Below are 21,498 nucleotides of genomic sequence, written 5' to 3'. Positions count from 1 at the left end.
GTGTTCTACCAAGCCCTTCAGTTGGTTCTGATAACACACTAAATAGGTTTGGCTAAGGAGGGCCTGAGAATTTGCATTTGTGGTTCCCAGTTGGTACTGATGCCGCTTGCCTGGGGACACACCTTGAGAACTACTGCCCTCAAGGGAAGGCGAGTTGGAAAGAGGCCCATTTGGAAGTAGATGTCCTACCTAGCTTTGAGCAGCCGTGGGAAGGGATTGCTATGTTCTGCAGAGCTTCTCTGAAGGGCTCCATCCAGCCCACTAGTCTCCACCTGGCTGTCGTCTCCCCCATACGCATCATGGAGGACGCTGGAAATCATGACTACAGCAGCTGACAGCTGAGTGCTCACTCTGTGCCAGGCCCTGTTCTAAATACTCTCCATAAGTTCCTCACTTGTTCACTTCTAAGATAGGTACTTTTATCCCATTTTACAGATGAGAAAACTGAAGCAATAATTTCCCAAAGCCCCATGGCTAGTAAGTGGCAGAGCCAAACACACACCATCTGACACCAGAGTCTGCACTCTTGGCCCTGTCAACAGAAGCTTGGGTTACTTTATGCTGTGTTGGTAGATGACACTGCTCAGTTATAGAACTTTGTAAAAATAAAAACTATTCTCTTCTATCTAGGTGAAGTTTATTCCTTCAGCTTCTAAAATGATTTAAAAGCAGTTCAGCAAATTATATGTTACAGAGTAGGAAAGTTGCAAATAAAAATAGAGACCAACCAGAAGGGGAAAAAATGTTACCAAACCTGCACATGGGTAACTAATGTATGTGTGTGTAGGCAAAAGACCTGGGCTCGGTCTCAGGAATAAATTACTGCATGGTTCCTCAGGTATAAAACACTTGGTAACCATGATCACCTTCCTTGTCTATTCATTGTCTTTAGTAGTTTTGCAAAAAGTATCGTCACAGTATTCAGTATAGTATAGTGTATAGTATGCAAATAGATGTGTCCTGTATCAATACCCTAAAGCTATGTGTGTGAAGTTAAAACATGCCTTAGAAAAAAGATTTCCTGCCCAGCCCTGACAGTATATTATCCTGTTACTTGTTTTCTAACAACCTGCTCTTCTTTCTCCTGCTAACCTCAGGTAAGGGTCAGAACTAGGAAAGATTAACAAGTGTTCATTAGACGTTCCCAGACTGCAGGATTTTTTGTTTAATTTTTAAATTTCCTGCCAACAAAAATTTATATTGTCTTCAGAATAGTAAAGATTATTTAAGTTCTGTTGGAATTCTATAGAATTAGATGCTGTCCAAAATGAAAGTATCTGACCTAACTTACTTTAGATGGTGATGGAAATAAAATAAAGAGAAAGTGAGAAGTTTACTCAGAAAATCTGGAAGTTAAGGTTGAGTGTATCCCCTTATGGTAATCTAATTTCTGAGAATAAAATGTAAAGCTGAGAAATTTAGATTCAATAATCGAACACTGTATTTAATTTTATTTAGTGATGATGCTCATTGTGTTGATTATTGACTGTTTAGCCTTTTCTCTAGTCTTGGACTTAAGTAGATGTTCTTAACCTTTTGGGTCTCCTTTAAAAATACAGTGAAAGCTAGGGACCATCTTCCTTAGAAACAAATAGATCTACACTTGCAAAATTTTATATATAACCATGAAAAGGGAAGTGAAAGTTATAGGTGTAATTTTGTAAAAGGTTTTTCTAGACAATATATTTCCTCTTGGATCTAGCAACTTTCTATTCATGTAATGTATTTAAAGAATTGAATTTTCTGGTTAATTAAAAAATCTGCTCAACTTATGTCGTGTTTTATTATACCTGAAAAACTAATTTTCAAAGAACAGAACACAACAACTGTACCATCTCTCTGTGATTCTGAAAGCTTTTCAGGATCCTGTAATTTCTTTAAAACAATATTAGTAACCCTAAATTTTATTTAATATGTAAAAATAATCCTGTGTACTTCAGTTATCTCATATTTAGGTTTTAAATATTTGAACTTACTGTAATAGGATTCTGTCGTTTTTGTATTTCAGAATTGCCTTTGCCTTCAGAAAGTGTCGATACTATTATTTCTGACATTCCATTTGGGAAAAAGTTTAAGTTAGGAGAAGACATCAAAAGCATTCTACAAGAAATGGAAAGGTAAGTTGTGGATTTATTTCCATGATTTTTGAGCTATTGGGCATTTAACCAAAATAGCTCTTCAGTTAAGATTTGACTGCATTTTAATAATTTCCCACAGTTTTTATAGCTTAATTTTCTAAAGTCTCAAGTCAGAAGTTTATAATTAGTTATTCCATATCATCTTACACTGTAAGTTTTATTCAGAAAAAAAGTATTTTTTCATTGTTGACTGAAATTTGAGTATCTAAAATAGTAACCTCTCTTTCAGTCGCTGAGCTAGTTAATTTACATATTTACTTCTAATCCTCCCCAAAACCCTGCCTCCTGTGTGTAAATCCCCCACACTTTATAGGTGAGAAACTGGGACCCAGAAAGTTTATCTTTCTCAAGATCACAGAGCTACCGAACAACAAAACAGAATTTCCACAGAGAACATTCAGACACATAGAATGGACAACACCATTGTTGATGGTGATTTGAAAATGAAGAGATGCTATTTGTGTTGTGTTTCTAAGGTCAGCCTCAGGGAATATAATTCAAAGTATTTCTCTGAGAGTTTCAAACAGTGTGGCCTGAAAGTGTATTTTCCTGATCATTTAAGTTGATAAAGGAGAGAGCCTCCAATGCGTAGAGGAATGAAAGGGCATGGATAAGCGGTCAGTTCGTATGGAGTTGTGTCAGCTAAGCACTTGGCAGTGCAGGACAACATCCATCCTGCAGGTAACCCTGCTGTCACCTGGGATCTCCTTTCTGGGACACACCTACAAGTCAGACGCTTTCTGAGCTCCCGTACTCCCCTCTGCCTGACAGCACATTCCCCTCGAGCAGATTCTGCAACCCTGACTTCACACTAACGTCACTTCAGGAGCTTCTGAGAAACACCGTTGCCCATTCTCTGCCATTCCCGGCCGAGGCTCCGACTGCACTGGTCTGGAGGGAGCCTGGGCGTCAGTATTTCCTAAGGGCTCCCGAACTGCTTCTGTCGTGCGCCAGGGTTGACGACCCCAGCCTTCGTGCCTAGTGAGCTATTCACCAGCTATGCTATTCAGCCTGCTCGTGGTGAGATACCAGTGTGTGTGAGCATATTAGACTGAATGTGGAACTTTACGCTTAACCTGGAACCTCCCAGAGACGGCGGCTTACCGTCCCTCGGTCTAGGTCTGCATGTCTCACACATGTCCACAAGGCAGTGGAGGGCAGTGTTTGGAGTAGGCAGTCCTTTCAGCATTAGTAAAATTATGCCAGCCTGACTTACTCTAGGCCAGTTTTGGTTTTTATGCTAGGTAGCTGGAAATGAGACAGTAACAGACATGACTGTCATCACATTGTTTCAGTAAACTCAAATATTTGCCTGGGAAACAGGAAGATATTCCAGATTTCCCACATAATTTGAGAACCTTGGTAGGATCAGTTCGAGGTTAACATATTTGGACAAAAGGAATGTTCCCGTCTCCTGTGACCAAGCCTCCCTGCTGCCTGCCCTTCGCGTTTGTGGTTTTCTTTGCCCTCTTCTGGTCTGAGGCTGATGCAGGCAGTGCAGTGCAGTGTAGTGGTGCCGAGTCCCAGCTTTGGAGCCTGACTGCCTGGCACTGATCCTGGCTCTGTTAACACTTCCTCTGTCCTAGGCACCGCGCCTAACCACTCTGTGCCTTGTCTTTAGGTAACAGTACCTACTTCACAGCACTGCTCTGAGGAGTCCGTGGACTTAAAGCTCTTCGAACAGTGCTGGCACCTGCAAAGCGTTCAGTAACTGTTAGCTTTGTTTTAGCTTAAGCCACTTCCGATCCTTTTGAGATCCTCTTTAGGTGGGGATATATATATAAATTTATCTAAGTCAACATAACTTTTTTCCCAGTGGTTTACCAATAGTTTAAGACTCTAAATAGAAAATGGAAGGGAATGGAGAGGGAATTTTGTTAGCAAAAATAAGAAAAAATATAAGAGGCCAGTAAACATGCTCATAGTTGGTCCTAAATGTAAGACAGCACTGGATTCTTCAAGAAAGAACATGCCCTCAGACTCTTAAATCATCAGACAGATGACTGCTCTGGTAATGTGAGCTACACACTCCTAGCTCAGTTATTTCCTCCCCTAATTTATTTCAGCAGTAACAGTCTCATGCATGCAAAGTGCAGTGAGGAATTCAGACAAGTATAATATTTGAGTTTTCCTCTCTAATATAACCATGTAAAACATGAGCAAAATTAGAAATCAGCTTGCTCGGCTTGAAGGAGGAAGTCACTGTATCCCCAAAGACTCGAGGTGGATTCATGGAAGAAGCAGGATTTCAGTGAAATTTAGAAATTTGCAAAGAATAAAAAAGAAGACCACGCCATGCTTTGTACATACAGATACTCAACTTGAGTACATCTTGAGTAAACAGTGAAGCAAAAAGGGTATTCAAAAAACAATGAATTTACTGGACTGCTTGGAACCGAGACAGTGGTAGAAGGTTAAGGCCTCATGCCTTCCAAGTTCAAATAATTTGGGAATTTGTACCATCAACCCCTAATCATGCAGGTTCACATGCAAAAGGGAAATCTCTTTCATGTTGTTTGATACAGGATTTCCCCAATTTATTGCACATAATTCTTGTTGTTTTTACAGGAAATAATCTCTCATACTACACTAGTGTTCAGAGGACTACAACTTGGGAAATGTTGCTTTTTAATTTCTGAATAGCTTTCTTAATAAGAAATTATGTGTATACGAACATGGAAAGATGCCTGGAAGGACAGTTTATCCAATATGTTCATCTCTGAGTAGCAGGATTTCAGGTGATTTTTACTTTCTTATTTTCCCTGTTATTTGAAAAAAATTTACAATAAATAAATTAGTGAATATCCTGCTAGACGTGTTTCCATGTACATATACACAAGTAGATACATGTTTTCAATTTCACATAAATAGGATCATCCTTAATTTACTGCAGTGTATAAACTGCTTTTTTTTTATTCAAAAATATGTCATGAATCTCTTTTCTGATCAGTTGTTATAATGTACATTGTATTTTTCAGTGGCTGCCACATATATTATACGTATATACCATTATGTAGCTGGTACTTATGGATGGACATTTAGGTAATGCCCACTTTTTCATTTTAATAAAGAACAATGCTCTGAACATCTTTGCACAGTTTTTCAAACTTACTCTATGACCAAGTTACTTAAAACCACAGTGCCTCAGCTTCTTCATCTGCAAAATGGCTATGCTGAGAATATACTTGAATTCTGAAGATTAAATGATATATAATACAAAGCATTTAAAACAGTGCTCCATTCAACATAGTCTTGGAATTCCTAGCCACTGCAATCAGGCAAGAAAAAGAAATAAAAGGGATCCACATTGGAAGAGAAGAGGTAAAATTGTCACTATATGTGGAAGACATGATACTATGCATAGAAAACCCTAAAAGCTCCACACAAAAACTACTACAGCTGATAAAAGAATTTGGCAAGGTAGCAGGATACATGATTAACATGCAGAAGTCAGTTGCATTTCTTTACACTAACAATGAAATAGGAAAAGAAAGTAAAGAAACAATCCCTTTTATAAAATCGCATCCAAAACAATAAAATACTTAGGAATAAATCTGACCAAGGAGGTGAAAGATTTATACATGGAGAATTACAAAATACTGATTAAGGAAATTAAAGATGATGTAAAGAAATGGAGACATATCCCTTGCTGTTGGATTGGAAGAATCAATACTGTTAAAATGGTCATGCTGCCCAAGGCAATCTACAGATTTAATGCAATCCCTATCAAATTACCCATGACATATTTCATAGAACTAGAACAAATCATAATAAAATTTATATGGAACCATCAAAGACCTAGAATTGCCAAAGCATTACTGAAGAAAAAGAAAGAGGCGGAGGAATAACTCTCCCAGACTTCAGACAATACTACAGAGCTACAGTAATCAAAACAGTGTGGTATTGGCAGAAAAACAGACATATGGACCAATGGAACAGAATAGAGAGCCCAGAAATAAACCCACAGACCTACAGTTAATTAATCTTCGACAAAGGAGGCAAGAATATACAATGGAGAAAAGACAGTCTCTTCGGCAAGTGGTTTTGAGAAAACCGTACAGCATCAAGCAAATCAGTGAAGCTAGAACACTCCCTCACTCCATACACAAAAATAAACTCAAAGTGGCTTAAAAACTTAAATATGAGACAAGACACAATAAATCTCTTAGAAGAAAACATAGGCAAACCATTCTCTGACATAAATCTTAGCAATGTTCTCTTAGGGCAGTCTACCCAGGCAATAGAAATAAAAGCAAAAATTAACAAATGGGATCTAATTAAACTTATAAGCATTTGCACAGCAAAGGAAACCATAAGCAAAACAAAAAGACAGCTTACAGAATGGGAGAAAATATTTGTAAAAGATGAGACTGACAAGGGCTTAATTTCCAGAATATATAAACAGCTCATACAACTTAATAAGAAAAAAAACAGACAGCCCAACCCAATCCAAATATGGGCAGAAGACCTAAACAAGCAATTGTCCAGTAAAGACATACAACTGGCCAAAGGGCACAAGAAAAATGTTCAATATCACTAATTATCAGAGAAACACAAATCCAAACCATAATGAGGTATCACCTCACACCAGTCATAATGGTCATCATTCAAAAGTCCACAAACGATAAACACTGGAGAGGCTGTAGAGAAAAGAGAACCCTCCTACACTGCTGGTGGGAATGCAGTTTGGTGCAGCCATTATGGAAAACTGTATGGAGATTCTCAAAAAACTAAACATAGACTTACCATATGATCCAGCAATCCCACTCCTGGGCATACATCTGGAGGAAACTCTAATCAAAAAGATACACACCTCCCTTCAATGTTCATAGCAGCACTGTTTACAATAGCCAAGACATGGAAGCAACCTAAATGTCCATCAACAGATAACTAGATAAAGAAGCTGTATTATATTTATACGATGGAATACTACCCAGCCATAAAAATGAATAAAATAATGCCATTTGTAGCAACATGGGTGGACCTAGAGATTGTCATTCTAAGTGAAGTAAGCCAGAAAGAAAGACAAAGACAAATACCATATGATACCACTGTTGTCCAGATTTTCTCACAGGCTCTGTTTCATGGGCTCTTCCTCCTCTGTCCTGCCTTGAATGTTAAGTCTCTTCCTTGGCCCCTTGTCTCTTCTCTGTGCTGCCACCCCAGCGATCTCATCTACCATTATGGCTTTATCTCCCATTTACTGTTAGAAACTGGAATCTCTGCCCTGAGCCCTGGCCTTTCTCATCCCCTCCACGCTCAGCACAGTCCACCCAGAACTCCCCTCCTCTCCTCCCCCAACCCGTGACTCGCCCCCAGGCTGAACTGCATGCCATGCTCCTCCTCTTCACTTCTTCCTGCCTTTGCTGTTCTCTGCTTCCAGGACCCCCGTGCCCCCATCCCCAGCGGTCCCTCCGCCCAGCCCCCTCCTGCTGGTCCTTGACACCCCGTGTAGGTATCCCATCCTCTGGGGATTTCCCCAACTCCCGCCCAAACTGTTCCTGCAGACCCCACACGTGCCCGATGGTGGCGTTTGCTGCGCTCTGTCACTCCTCACTTACTTGCCTCTCCCACTGTTCGGTCATCGCTTTAGCAACTCAGGGGATTGTATGTCATTTGGCACCTTTTCCACAGAAGTGCCATTCAGACTTCGGTCAAAGGATTAAGAAAACGAATTCTCCACCAGCTGACACTTGAAGGTCTTCCTTCTTCTTCTGATCTCCCCTCTTGCCCTTTCTTTGTTCCTGTCCTCACTCCTGCCTGTGACTTTACTCTGCTATCAGCCTACTGCCTTTGACACACGCTGATTCCTTTGGATTCTTTCACTTGCTTTTCCTTTGTACAATCACTTATTAGACTGTGACTACAAATTACTTTGAGGCTTGCCTTTTAAATAGAGTAAAAATAGATAATTAAAGCAGATCTGTACTAGTGATTTCATAATTACTATAATGAATATGCATTATGGAAGATACTACCTAATTATCAAAATCCTCGTATTTAAATACATAAAATTAAATTTCAAATTAAAAACACCAAATATTTTAAACAAAGTGGGATTGTTTGTTGTCTGCGAAGAAAGAAACACTCATACCAATTATCATTTTTTGTCGCAGAGTGCTTCATATTGGTGGAACCGCCGTGCTGTTGCTCAGCGAAGATCACTGCAGGCGCCTTAGAGATCACGGAGGGACCAGCATCCCTCTGAACTGTAGGGAGGGCCACGCAGGTGAACCCGGGAGTGAAGAGTGCTTGAATCCTGAGGGGAAAACTGGCATATCAGACCCAGTGTCACCTTCATTCGCAGCCAGTAACCAGGACTCCTTGGACAGAATGCCACCATTTGGCTCTTTGGTGCCAGTGGAATGCTACAAAGTTAGCCTGGGAAAAACAGATGCGTTCATGTGCAAATATAAGAAGTTGCACTCTCCTGGACCATAGCAGGCTTGCTGCCATAGGCTGGGTTCCGGTGCTGTGCCAGCTGTACAGCAGTAGAAGATGGTTGTCTGTGAACTCTTGACAGTGCCAGAGGGTTCCAAGTAAACAGACGCCCCTAAGACAGGGGCTGGGGCTGCTGGATACTTGTTCTTAATAAGAGCTCCTGCTTCACACGCTGAAGGATGTTTCTGACAAAGAACAATTAATATATATGTGAACCAACGGACTCAAGCTTTGCCTTTCGTCAGAATGTGAAAAGATCAGCTCTGCCTGCACTGTTTCTGAGCAGAGGCTTCAACTTCAAAACCAAAGGTTTTAGAGGCTCACCATAAAGTATATGGCAGTCATCACACGTTTGGTAATGTTTGCACCATCAAATTTTTTGAAATGTAGAAACTTTCATGTTTTGACATCAGCTTCTTTTGATATTAAACTTGACTTTTTGAACCTGTAATTTTCTTCTCCGTTGGAATGAAACGAACTTGTGTTTGCAATACACTGTGTATGTGCCATACACAAGTCAGTGGCAGTAAGAGCAACGTGAATTAAGCCAGTGTCCTCCAACATGAAAAATAAACTTTGCTTTTTTCCTAAAAGCATTAATAAATTGTGACCTCATTCTGATTTAAATAAAAGGCATTCCTTGTGTTCACTACTTGAAGAAACAGGAAGCTGATGAAAAATATCATTTCATTTCTTTTCTTTCAGTAGCTTCATGTGGTGGCTTAGCTTCATGGCTGCTTTAGTACCATTTGAACAACCTTCCCACGTTTTGGAAAATTCTCACCTCATGAATCCCAGCTCTCCAAAATAGAAGCAAATCTTGTTTTCCAGCTAGGGTGTGGCACATAACTTTGGCCCAGTATCAAGGTCCACTGGTCAGAGTAGGATTAGTGGGGCACAGATGAGAAGTGGAATTTTCACCTGAGAGCCCCTCACAGTAGGCCTGGTGTGACTGGAGCCTATCACGTATTCACAGAATAAGTATTTATCACATACCTACTATCTGCCAAGGCACTGTTCTAGGCCCTTGGAGCACATCAGTGAACCAAACAGATCCCTGCCCTCCCAGGACTTAAACCTAGTGGGGAAGACAGGTAAGAAACAGTAGACATAAGTAATGTGTTTGACAGGTTAAAAGATGGTAGGTGGAGGGGCACTGCAGGGGTAGAGGAAAATGAGCAGTGATGCGGGAGGACCGGAGGGTGGGGACAGAAGTGTTTGGCATTTAAATAGCTCCAGCCTCAGTGAGAATGTGAGGTTGGAGCAAATACCTAAAGGACATGGAAGAGTGTTTCAGGCATATGTAACAGCCTGTGGTGAGCGAGTGTCTGATGTGTTCAAGGAACAGCAGAGAAGCAGATGTGGCCGGAGTAGAGCAAGTGAGGGGAGAATGAGAGGTTAAAGCGGCAGTGAGTGGCAGGAGGCGGTGGCGGGTTAGGCCACAGCGGGCCTTAAGGACCATTGAAAGACTTTGACTCAAAAGCACTGTAGAGTTTGGAACAAGTAGCAGTCTAACACAAATTTTACAGGATGCTGTGACTACCGTATTATGAGTGGACTGTAGGGAGGTAGGCGTGGACATGGAGAGGCCATTTGGGAGTTTTTTGCAATAATCCAGGCAAGAGAAAAACGGTAGCTTGCCCCAGGTGGATTCTGGATACATTTTGAAAGTAGAATCAGCAGGATCTACTGATGTGTTTGATGTGTGGTGTGATGAAGAGGAGGCAGGGATGACTAAAATTTGGGGCCAGCACCTGGCACAGTGGAGTTTCCCAGTCAACCAATAAGGGAAAGACTACAGGAGGGGCCGGCTTGGTGGGAGAGCTCACAAGTTCAGGTTTAGACTTGCTAACTTTTAGACGTGCATTAAACATCCACGTGGAGATGCTGAGTAGGCAACTGAACAGGTGAGTCTGCAATTTGAGCAGAAGGTCTACTCAAGAGCTAGAAACTTGGGGATTTGCTGCGTACAGGTGCCATGATACTGGATGGGATCAACAAAGGACTGAGTGAAGGAGAAAGAGGAAGAGGAGCAGGGCTGAGCCCTGGGTTCCTCCAACACTCAGAGGTCAGAAGAGGAATTTCCAGGGGAGACTGAGAAGGAACAACCAGTGAGGCAGGATGAGGAAAGGGCAGTTGCCTGGAAGGCAGATGAACAAAGAACATGGAGGAGGGAGCAATCACCCAGGAAATGCTGCTAATCCTTCTCATAAGGACTGGAAATTGACCATTGGATTTAGCAGTGGGGAAGTTATTAGCGACTTTGCCAGTGGGAGTTTTGGTGGAGTGGAGAAGGAGCAAAACAAGACTGGATTGGGCTTACTTACAAGAAAATAGAAAAAGAGCCAGAGGTAGTGAGTACAGGCAACTCTTTCAACTAGTTTTGGTGTGAAGGGAGTAAAGAAGGGAGGTAGTAGGTTGGTAGGGGGAGTGGAATCAAGAAAATGAGGGGTTTTGGTTTTTTTTGGTTTTTTGTTTTTGTAAGATGGAAGAAGTAGCACATGCTTTTTTATGTTGAAGAGAATGTTCCAGGAAAGACGAAAACCTGATGATCTAGAAAAAGGGGGACAAATGCTGGAGCCGTGTCCTTGAATCAGGGGATGGAATGCCGGCCACAGGTGGAGGAATCAGCTTTACATAAGAGCATGAATAATTTCTCCATGGTTATATGCGGGAAGAAGCATATAGGATTTCTGCAGCAACATGATAAGCGTGCTCCTGAAAATGTTGTCATTCACAAATTCATGTGCTAAAAATAACAGAATTGATGGGGAAAATAGGGTTGCGGCAGACCATTCCAAACCTATCCAACTTTGCACACTGCGCAACTATCAGAAACACCAATTAACACAGTTTAAAAAAAAAAAACTTTACATTCTAACACTCCACAGCTCCAAGAAAAGGGCAAACACAGATTGACGGAATTTGGTGGAAGGAAGGGTAGGAGCTGCTTAACTGCACAACCAGCATTCCCAAGACAGAACCTGTGTTGAAACTGACCCGACGAAGGCGCAGTGGGCGGGCCTTACGTTAAGTACCTTATTCCTCCGCAGCTCGCCCCAGTCAGCTCATCCCGTCGGTGGCCTTCACGTTCAGCTGCTCTTACCTGGAGGAACAATATATTAAGGTACTGGGGAGGAAATCACTTACGATCCAACCCAATTTTCACGTTACAGTGACATCATCCCCCTACCGAGCGATAATAATTGAGTCGGTGCTCGTTACAGAAATGCGCAGTGTGGGAGCACAGGCTGCAAGGGGGCGCAGGTGCTGGAAGGCGGACGGATGTGGCGGTGGCAGACGGTGGACGTTCTCTTCTGATTGCTTCAGTTTTTCTCAGTGAAAAGGTATGTGGCCATCTCCCCAGTTCCTGAGTCCGTAGTTGGAGTAGCTCCCTTCCACAGTAAAAGAATCCCCACAATGGCTTCGGAACCGTGGAGAAAGGTTGCCTCTCGCTGGAGGGCCAAGTTCACATACTCCCTAGGCTCCCTCTTCCTACCCAAAAGGCCAAACACAAACATACCGTATCTTTATTAGGAATTGCAGCTATTGGTGCTGTTAAAGGGGCACAGATGCTTGATAGACTTCTTTCGTTTAATGTAAATACTGAGGCTCAAACCCAGGACCTCGTGCATGCCAAGCACACACTCTACCACTGAACTATGGACTTCTTTGGCATCTGAAGGCAACCTATGTCAGCTTTGGGTCTGCTGCTCTAACTCATTTACTTTTAACGGAGGCCGGGGCAGGAGAGGGCTCTCCAGCTGGTCCAGGGCCCTCTGTACTCAGCTGTTTTGCCCTGATGACCCAGGAGATCGAATAGTGCTCTAGTGTCTGTGACCCGCCTGGATGCTGTGTGCAGCCCGCAGCAAGTCCCAGTAGGGGGAGTGCAGATGCATCCTCTTCGCTTCTGGAGCACAGCCAAGCTCTCTTGGGCAAGCAATCATTCTCCTTTCAGAAATAACTCTTGCTATAGAGGGCTTGACCACAGAACACTAGGTGACCATGTGACCTGAACTGCCCATCTTGTGATTTGATCAACCAAGCTAGGACAGTGAGCCCAGCCCAGCAGCACGCCCCCATCAGTTGGGAGGGGATTGTATCAGCACTGAGTGTGCATAGCTGACTGTCCTCGTGAGCTGCTGGGACCTTATCCAGCCCTGTGCCTCCCGCCAGCTGTGCAGCCCCCATCCCTCATGACCAGGGTCCCTGTGGGGAGTTCCCATGAGCAGTTCACCAAGGAGGATGAAAGTCAAGTCTGGTTTGCAGATGGCCCTGCCAGTTTTGCTGGTACCTGGTGGCATTTCACTGCTGGGGCATTTTAGTCCCACATGGGGCTGAGGGACAGCAGGGAAAGGAGACCCTCCTAGGAGTGGTCCACGTTTTACACTTTGCTGGGAAAGAGAGACAGCCTGAGAGGCAGTAGCCCCCTCTGTCACGGGCAATGGCTACCAGTTCAAAAGGATGGTCAGTGACAGGAAAGGAGGTCTGAGGAAGAGGAAAGTTGATGCACATGTCAGAACCAGCCTCAATATGGGAGCATATTTGTGTCTTGACCACTGGAATGGTCAAGAGTTTCCATCAAGGACGAGATTCCAAGTATTCAGGTAGCAGACTGCCTGCCCTGTGCCCTTTCCTCAGCCACTCTTGCTCAGTGGCCTCGTGGACAAGGTGGCCATGGTGTCAGGGATGGGGATAGTGCATTAGCCCGACAAGGACTCCTCACCAAGGCTGATGTGCCTACTGCCCCTGCTGATTCGTTTTCAGCAGCAGCAACCAACCTAGACTTATTATAATCCCACATCCAGGCGGGAATGCCCCTTGCAGAGAGGGCAGTAATTCGTCCTCACTGGAAGAACTGCTCACTCTGGACTTGGATTCTCCAGACCAGCCACGCCTTTCAGGGACTTAAAAAGTGCCTTGCTTACTATCATTTACTTCCCTGCAGCAATGCTTCCCACCAGAGTTCAGTTACAGTGATGTGAGTAAGACAGCAGACCTCTGCTCATAGGGCTTCTGTTCTTACAATCTACCCCGTCACCTGAAACAGAAGGCTTAATGGCACGGCGGAACAGCCTACTGAACACAATTTCTGTTCCGGCAAAGAACTCTTGGGGGTGAGACGCCTCCCTGCAGGATGAACCAGTGACCAGTAGATGGTGCTCTTTCTCCCAAAGTCAGAATAAAGGGACCAAGGGGTGAAAGTGGGAGGGATGGCTGTTACCCCAGCGCTTCTAATGAGGCAGGCACCAGAACGGAGCCCACTGCCTGGAAGGACGTCAGCAGAAGCTCCTGGCCTCAGGAGTCAGCAGGGACAGAGGGCAGGGTTCCAGACCCAGAAGCAGTGGTGCCAGCTGTGGTGTGGCTACCCAGCAGAGGCTGCAGTGGGTCACCGTGACAACAGTTCTGTCACAGGGTTTGGAAGGCGTTCCTAGCTGTACTGCCACTTAGACTCATTTCCTGCCCTCTTGAACACCTTCATATGTGTATATTTTTAAGGAACTCCTTTTCTGCTAAATGACCTAGAGCAGATTCTGCCCATAGCAGCTGGGAACCTCGTCCCACGCAGCGGTTACTGAAGCCCACTCCTATCGGGCAGGCCCTGCCCGTCTCATTCTCAGTGCGAGGCTCACATATATTGGGCATGTGCCCTTCTGCTGTATTTTCCCGGTCTCAACTGTATCTTCTTTGCCGCCCCTCCCCCACCCCAAATTACTTTTAATGTTTTGGCCTCTCAAAGATTTCGGACAATACAGTCTTTTTCATTCTGTGCCTAAGCCTTACTTGCATCTTCAGGAGAAAAAAAAATATGTAAAGGTGGACATCTTTTATGTAGGTAACCAAGATGCAGCAAATGGCAAAAAAAAATGTGTTAAAAATGTGTTTCTTCATTGACGTGAATGACAGTGGTGGTGATCATGAGAGGCAGTGCTTCTAAGTATCTCTGTGTATTTGGCAGAACTAAATCATGGTTTCAGTTTCTGCTAAAATATCTTTTAACAAATGCGCAAGCCAATAAATCTTTTTGAAAATCTTCCAAAATTTGAGGCTATCTTCTAGTTAGTTTTCTACAGTATTTCCTCCGCTTTGGCACAGGGTGTGGCACCCAAGAACAGTTCATATTACTTGAACTACATTAAACTGGCTCCTGTTAGAAGGGAACAAATAAATGCTTGTGGATCTGAGGACAGTAAATCAAAGGAACACCCAGAAAGCCATCTGAGAGACAGACAGCTGTCAGGGGAGACCCCTACCTACTTCCTACATAACCTCGAAAGCTAAGTCTCACTGGGGACTCAAAATATGTTGATTTTTCAAGAGGCACTTGGATATTAGGCAATATGACTGTTCAAGATGCTGTGCAAGGAAGTTTTGGACAAAAATTAGGTGAGAAGCAAGGTCTTAACAGAGAAATCCTGGTAATAAAGAAATCCTGAGTATTTTCATGCATTTTCATTCATATACAAAGCCCTAGGTATTTTCCCATAGTGTTTATAGCCTTTCGATTGTCTTATTCTTTCACTCATTCATTTGTTCCTTCACTCATTCATGTAGCAGGCATTTCTGAGTGCTTACTGCGTGACAGGCTCTGGGGGTGCTCCTTGGTTAAGGGACCTCGCCCGCAATGCTACTGTGACCGCTGCCTAGAAGGAGAGGCAGGCAGGGAGCAGGAGGGCACCATGCGGAGGTCCCAGTGTCTGACAGATAGGGTTACCCCTGACCCCTGGAAACAGAGGGATAAAACCACTCTCTGAAAAAGCTTGACAGAGAGAGAAAGATGAACAGAGTCCGGGCAAATACTTGACAGTGAAAAGTAATGGATTTTTTTGAAAGTTAAAAAAACAACTGAAAACATGCCTAGGTGTGGTAAGCTTCGTCTTTACTTACGTTCTATGAACTTATTATGTTCTAGAGAATCAGGAATTTGCAGTGTTATTTTGCCGTCTGAATGCCACAAGCATTTAATATTGTCAGTTTTCATCACGTTCCTTCAGTGCATAACTGCCTTCCCAAGCGTGTAACAAATGAGAACAATGACTCCGGGTCTGCTCCCTGCCTGCCCCGCTCGCTTATGCACATTTTTTTCTACCACTGAGTGGTCATCCTTCTAACTGCCCTTTTGTGGCTCCCGCCCTGGATACGTCTACACTATTTGAGACTGAGTTCACCTTGGGAGAGTGGGCATGTTAACCATGAATTCTGCCAGGGGGACCCAAGTGCCCAGGCCTGGCCTCTGGGTACTAACATGAGAAGCAAAGAAAAGTAATTCACTGGCGCAGAGGGGTTTTTGTTTTTGTTTTTCTGTAAATCAGATGATATCACTCTCTTGCTCAAAACCCACTAGTGATTTTTCATTTTCCTCAGAAGAAAACCCCAAGTCTTGTTCTGGCCCCTGGTACCCCTCTTCCTTCCTCTCTGACACGCTCCCTTTCGTTCGGCCCCCCTTGCTGACCCTGGAATATGCAAAGCTCCATGCATCTTTGGACTTGCTGCCCTCTCTCCCTGGACAAGTCCCCATGCACCTGCACTGCCCAGGCTCTCTGCTCACATGTCCCCTTATTAGCGAGGCCATCCCTGGCCCCCCAGCTAAACGAGCCACCACCTCACCCTTCATGCTCCACTCTCTTAGCTGTCTCCATCTCTCTCCATACAGCTGACATGTCTGTTTGTGGACCGTCTCTCCACCATCACAATGGCAGCTCCACGAAGACAGTGGCCTCGTTGACTTGCTCACAATTTATCCCCCTCTACTGAAGTCAGTCTCTGGCACGTGCTAGGCACACAATACAGATTTGGTAAGTGAATGACCACGTGATAATTCCTTTCCACGCCCATCTGCCAACCAGGTCAACAGTGCCAGAAAGATTCCAGATGCCAGACAAAGCTCCCTCTCGCTCTGCCCAAATCCATGCCCTCCCATGTCACAATGGAAAAAAGAAAAAAATTTCCAACTGTGACTCCCTGAGGGAAATTTTTTTTTTCCTTTTCCCTCTGACATTAGAATGTATGGAATCACGCAGCACAGAACCAGCGGCTCAGGTAAAAGCTCGACATGTTCCGTGACACCCTTCTTGATTATGTAGGCGTATCACAGACCTGCAGGCTGATTGCTTTTAAAAATAATGAAGTTGGACTAAATTTCACCTTAACCCATTGCATTATTCACTCATCTGGCTCATCTGGCTCCCCACAGTTACTGTTTTCTTGGGGGGGTTTGTTTGTTTGTTTTGTTTTATGGCAAGGTTGTGAGAAGGTGTCTATACATCCAGCCCCACGTGGCTCCGTGGGACCCTCACCCCTCAGCCCACCTCACTGCTGCTCACCCTCATTCTTCCTTCCCCCTCACTCCAATTCTCTCGAACATCATTCCTCACTCCTGTGAGCACTCTTTAAACTTGTTGCTTTGTTTGGAAAATTCTTTGCTTAAGAACTGGCTCGTCCTCTGAATCAATACTGCCTTAATCACATGCACTGTCTCCCCCAGATCACCCTTCACACTTGGTTTAGTTTCAATTCCCGAGTCCCCTTTCTTTGAGAAACATGTTGGCAGGAGAGCGATTTACTGTCGTCACAGCAGAGACATAAAGCAGAGACTGACGTTCCATCGACACATTTGCAGGAATAGACACTTTGTGGACCTCAAAACCTAGTTAGCTCATCTGCTGGCGGGCAGGGCGGGGGTAGATGCCTTGCCAGAAACTGGCTGAGAGATCTTGGGTTAATGCTCAGAGTCTATTGTCAACAAGATGACAATTAGCACTTCCACATACCTCCCAAGGCTGTCTCAAGGTTTGGTTTGGTTTGGTTTTGAAGTCACCACACAGAGACCAACCTCTTCAAGAGAAAATATAAAATGAAGAACTCTCCTTGATTCATAATTTCAAAAACTTGGAAGATATCCTTATTCAACTCAGTATCAGATGGCTTTCTTTTACTGTTTGTGTAATTTACATGCGGTATTAGTAATGAATTACTAATCATTCAACTTGGATAAATAAAAGTTTCTAGTGTTTGAAGTATTTTGTGGGCTTCTTAAAAGTGTGGTTACTGCCAACACCCCTGCAAGGCACATCAGCTCGTGGATGACACCAGAGTTTCAGAATTGATGACTTTCAGGACCACAGATTAAGATGGTCACAACACAAGGACTAAAATTCATGAGTTTCTGAGTTCCTACACTGTCTCTAACCAGATAGCCTCCTTTTTGAATAATCACTTTCATTTAATAATGTTTTAAAAAAAAGCCATCAGGAATGCTTTCACAGGACAAAGGAAAGAGGACCTACCCCCTTAAAATATTAATCTTTGAGCCGCCCAAGTGACATGGGAATTTCTCAAAATGTTCTGTGGGGGGGAGTGCCAAGAAAGTAATTAAAATTGCTGTCATACCTTTAGGCGACTGCAGAGTAGAGGAGCTCCTCAAGGGCACTCATGTAAGGAGAGGTGCTGTGCTTATAAAAACAGGTCTGGCATTCTTTACAGAGTTACAAAGGGCAGTGTGTGCTCCGGTAGAGAAATTCAGCAGCTGGATTAAAAACTGCAGAGCCATAACTTCCAAGGGGAACCATGAAAAATGAGGGGGAACGTGAACCTTCCTAGCTGTATACAGTTTTGGAAAATAAGCGCACATACGGTTAAAAGTGCACTATTGGCATTTGTGCTGGGTTTCGGGTAGGTGATGCAGATGTCAGGTGGGAAAGTGGAAAGAATAATGACTTTGCAGCAAACAGGCCAGCATCCAAACCTTGGTTCTGCCACTTGGTACCTTAGGGAAGGTGATTTACCTTCTATGAGCTATAGTTTCTCTGTCTATAAAGTAGGGGCTATAAAAACAAGATACGGTTTATAAAGAGCGTGGCCTGGAATAGCCCCTCAGGAACCTCAGTCAGTCCCTTTGGTGTCTCATCAATGTCGAGAGACAGAACTGGAGAGGCCTTGAGAATCACAGCTCTCTTTCCCACTTCTTTATGCCTAATATTTACAAGGATCAAGGAGACCTAGGAATAGACAGGAATGGGACTCCAGCATCATCCTCTTAGAATCAAGTGCTTTGAAAGAGGGAAGTGGTTTTTGAGAAACTAATAGAATCCAGAACTAACAAATGGAAACCAGGGCTTAGGGAGAGATGAGAAAACCTCAGCAATTTATGCAGGTGTCCGGGTTCTTTTCGGGCTGCTGTGCTAAACAGCTTCAGCCGCTGTGATGAGCTGTGAGGTGTTTTACGTTGTGGGGAATGAGTTTCAAGCCCACTAATGCCACAGCTCAGGGAAGTTCAGCTCAGGCACAGCCAGATTTCTAAAGCGAGTATTCAGGTCCTCACCACAGTCAACATGACTGACAGGCAAAGCCATGAGGATAAAAATAAAAGGTGTTTTATGATTCAAGAACCAAACGTCCCGAGCTTGACATCTGTCTGTGACGGTGAGGGACCTACTGTGTTCTGGGAGCACAGTCAGTGGAGTCCCAGGCCCTTCTTGCCTGGTTCTAGCGGAGCCTCCATGAACCCCTGCACCAGCAAGGCTTCCATGCACTTCCCAGAATCTCCAGAGGAAGTCACTCCACATCTATCCAGCTACTGAGGGAATTTACCTCTATGGTCCCATGAAGATATAGAACGTTTCCTAAAGAACCTGAGGGTACAGTTCATCCATGTTCACAACCCATGCTCAAGGTGGTGACAACATTTGAGTCCTGGCCACCCAGTATGAGCAGATGATGGGGCAGTGGTCTGTGCATTTTGTGACTGTCAGCAATGCCAGCCCTAAGATGTGATGGAAACTTAACGAGAGCAGGCCAACAGTCTACCAGGTGGGATTTAAGCTGGGGGTGGCCAGCGAGTGACATCTGCCTTTCCCATTCAGTCACCATCACAACATCCTTCCCTCTGTGGCTGGACTGAAATCCTCCCAGTCACCACTGATTGATCAAGTTCACTCATACTGAATCCTCTTTGCCAACCCTGGTTATCAGCAGCTTCTGGAGGACAACTAGGAACCAAACAGGACATGGCTGGCTATTGGATCAATTAAAAAGAAGGTGCAGTGGGGTCATGGGGCCATATTCTCAACTACAGCTTTTCAAGCCTGGGCTCCACTCAATTAAGGATTTTTCCTAACTGGTTTTGCCATAAAACTTCGTATTTTTTCTCCTTTTTTCAAACTATGGTATCCCCTTTTTAAGAACCGTAATTTTCTTAGTAAATAACCTAACTCTAAAAATTACTTCGTTGTCACGTCTTTGATAATGTCTCTTCCTTCCCCCTCCATCCAATTTACCAGCACATCTTGTCAATTCCACCTCTAAAATACATCTTAAATATATCACTTCTCCCCATCTTCATTGCCATCTTTGTAGCCATCATCGCGTCTCCTGGATTCCTGCAACACCCAGCTTCCTCAACTGGCTTCTCCATCTCGTGTCTTGGCTTTTTCCAATCCATTCTCTCCACCCAGTGACAACCCTGACATCATTAAAATAGAAATCAGATCCCACCACTGTCCTTTAAGGACTTCCATTGCCAGGATAAAACCCTGTCTTCTTACAGTGTCAGCAGGGCTCTGCCTATCTTGGAAATCTCGCCTACACCACTGCCCACTTGCTCTCGCCTCTCCAGCCCACTATTCTCTCAGCTCCTGTCTGCAGAGAGGCCCATGTGTAGCCCAAGGCCTTACAAACAGCAGGCAGCATTTTACAGTACATCCTAACAGAGAAGAAAAATAAGACAGCAAAGTATCTTATTTTATAGCCAGCCAATTTGTTTTCCTCTTGTGGACCCTACATGAAGACATAGTCTAATAGGTCTTAGAACAATTAGAAATCTTGCTTTGAAGGATGGCAAAGTATGGGTTGTATACAAAGGGGAAATACATTCGATAGCCATGCTCCCAGTATGCAACAATGTGCCTTGAGCGTCTTCAAGCATCTGTGGTTGTCCTGCAGCGAGAACTTCTGGTCAAAGGACATGGCCCCAGGGAAATTCAAATAATGCAATGTAAACGGGTTCTCGGTCGGTTGGTACAGCTATTTGCATTCAAAGGAAATCATCTTTGAAGCCTTCCTTTCAGAATTCCAATTAGAGATGTGAAACATATCAGCACGTAAATGGGAAAGCTTTAAATTGAGGTGTAGAACCATATTGAGTTACTAACCTAATACTGCTTGAGCCATCAAATAAATGTTCCATAGTACTTAATCCATAACACATTGCAAGTTATATCTGAGTTAGTTTGGGTTAATAGTCCTTTTAATTATTCTAATGAGACTTCCTTTCTTGCCAAGCTAGATTCTCATTCCATTTAGCCTATTACACTACTGTCTATTTTTTTTTTATGGGTTCCCTAAAATTCGTGCTAAGGGAGTCAGTTCTGTCCAGGCAAGAGGAGAGTTCGTCTTTGTGACTCTGAATTCATACATTTATTCTGCAGAGATTCATGAGTATCTCTCGGGGTCCAAGGCTAAGCCCTGGAGACAAAACCCAAACAAGACACAGTTTACACCTTACAAGAGTCTATGATGCAGTTAGGGGTGAGCAGGTGATTAGCAGGCAGAGTGTGACTGGGTGGGAAAGGGGTTCAAGCTGTGTAGTGTGCTCAAGGCTGCTTCTAGGATTGTTGTGTTGAAGCTGAGACTCAGGGAAAGGTCAGCTTGAGCGAGAAAGGGTATGGGAGGTGTCCCCAGGGCAGAGGAAACAGCCTGAGCAGAGACCCGGAGGCAGTGACCAGGTGGCATTTGCACCCCAGATGCACTGCCCTCCACTGGGCCGGTTAACTTGACCCTGTGGCCTCCTGAGTCTCTAGGATCCCAGGTCCCTCTTCGTCCTTGGCTCAGGTAACCTTTGGAGCCAGGTTCCTTAGCTCAGGTGACTGAGGTTTATTCCTGCAGTACACCTCTGTCATTCTCAGATTAAAGCTTCAAATAG

At 43.9% G+C, this 21,498-nt stretch overlaps 1 protein-coding gene across 10 annotated transcripts in view; it reads left to right on the top strand.

The window, feature by feature from the left end:
* The window catches only part of THUMPD2 (THUMP domain 2 tRNA and snRNA guanosine methyltransferase), a 55,721-nt gene that overhangs the window by 30,115 nt on the left and 4,108 nt on the right, over positions 1 to 21,498 (top strand). For 3 of the 10 annotated variants that reach the window (XR_012511881.1, XR_012511880.1, XR_012511879.1), the window contains exons 9-11: positions 2,009 to 2,117; positions 11,807 to 11,926; positions 16,234 to 16,375. Coding sequence is in view for 5 of the 10 variants with exons in the window: in XM_074378758.1 (XP_074234859.1) it covers positions 2,009 to 2,117; positions 8,255 to 8,579 (434 nt within the window). In the remaining 5 variants the exon portion in view is untranslated. The other 7 variants (XR_012511882.1, XR_012511883.1, XM_074378760.1 and 4 more) reach the window with 7 other exon arrangements.

This window comes from Camelus bactrianus, chromosome 15, assembly GCF_048773025.1.
Source record: "Camelus bactrianus isolate YW-2024 breed Bactrian camel chromosome 15, ASM4877302v1, whole genome shotgun sequence".
NCBI classification, from domain to species: Eukaryota; Metazoa; Chordata; class Mammalia; order Artiodactyla; family Camelidae; genus Camelus; species Camelus bactrianus.
The sequence above is the reverse complement of the archived record's forward strand: the minus strand, read 5'-3'. Positions and strand labels throughout refer to the sequence as shown.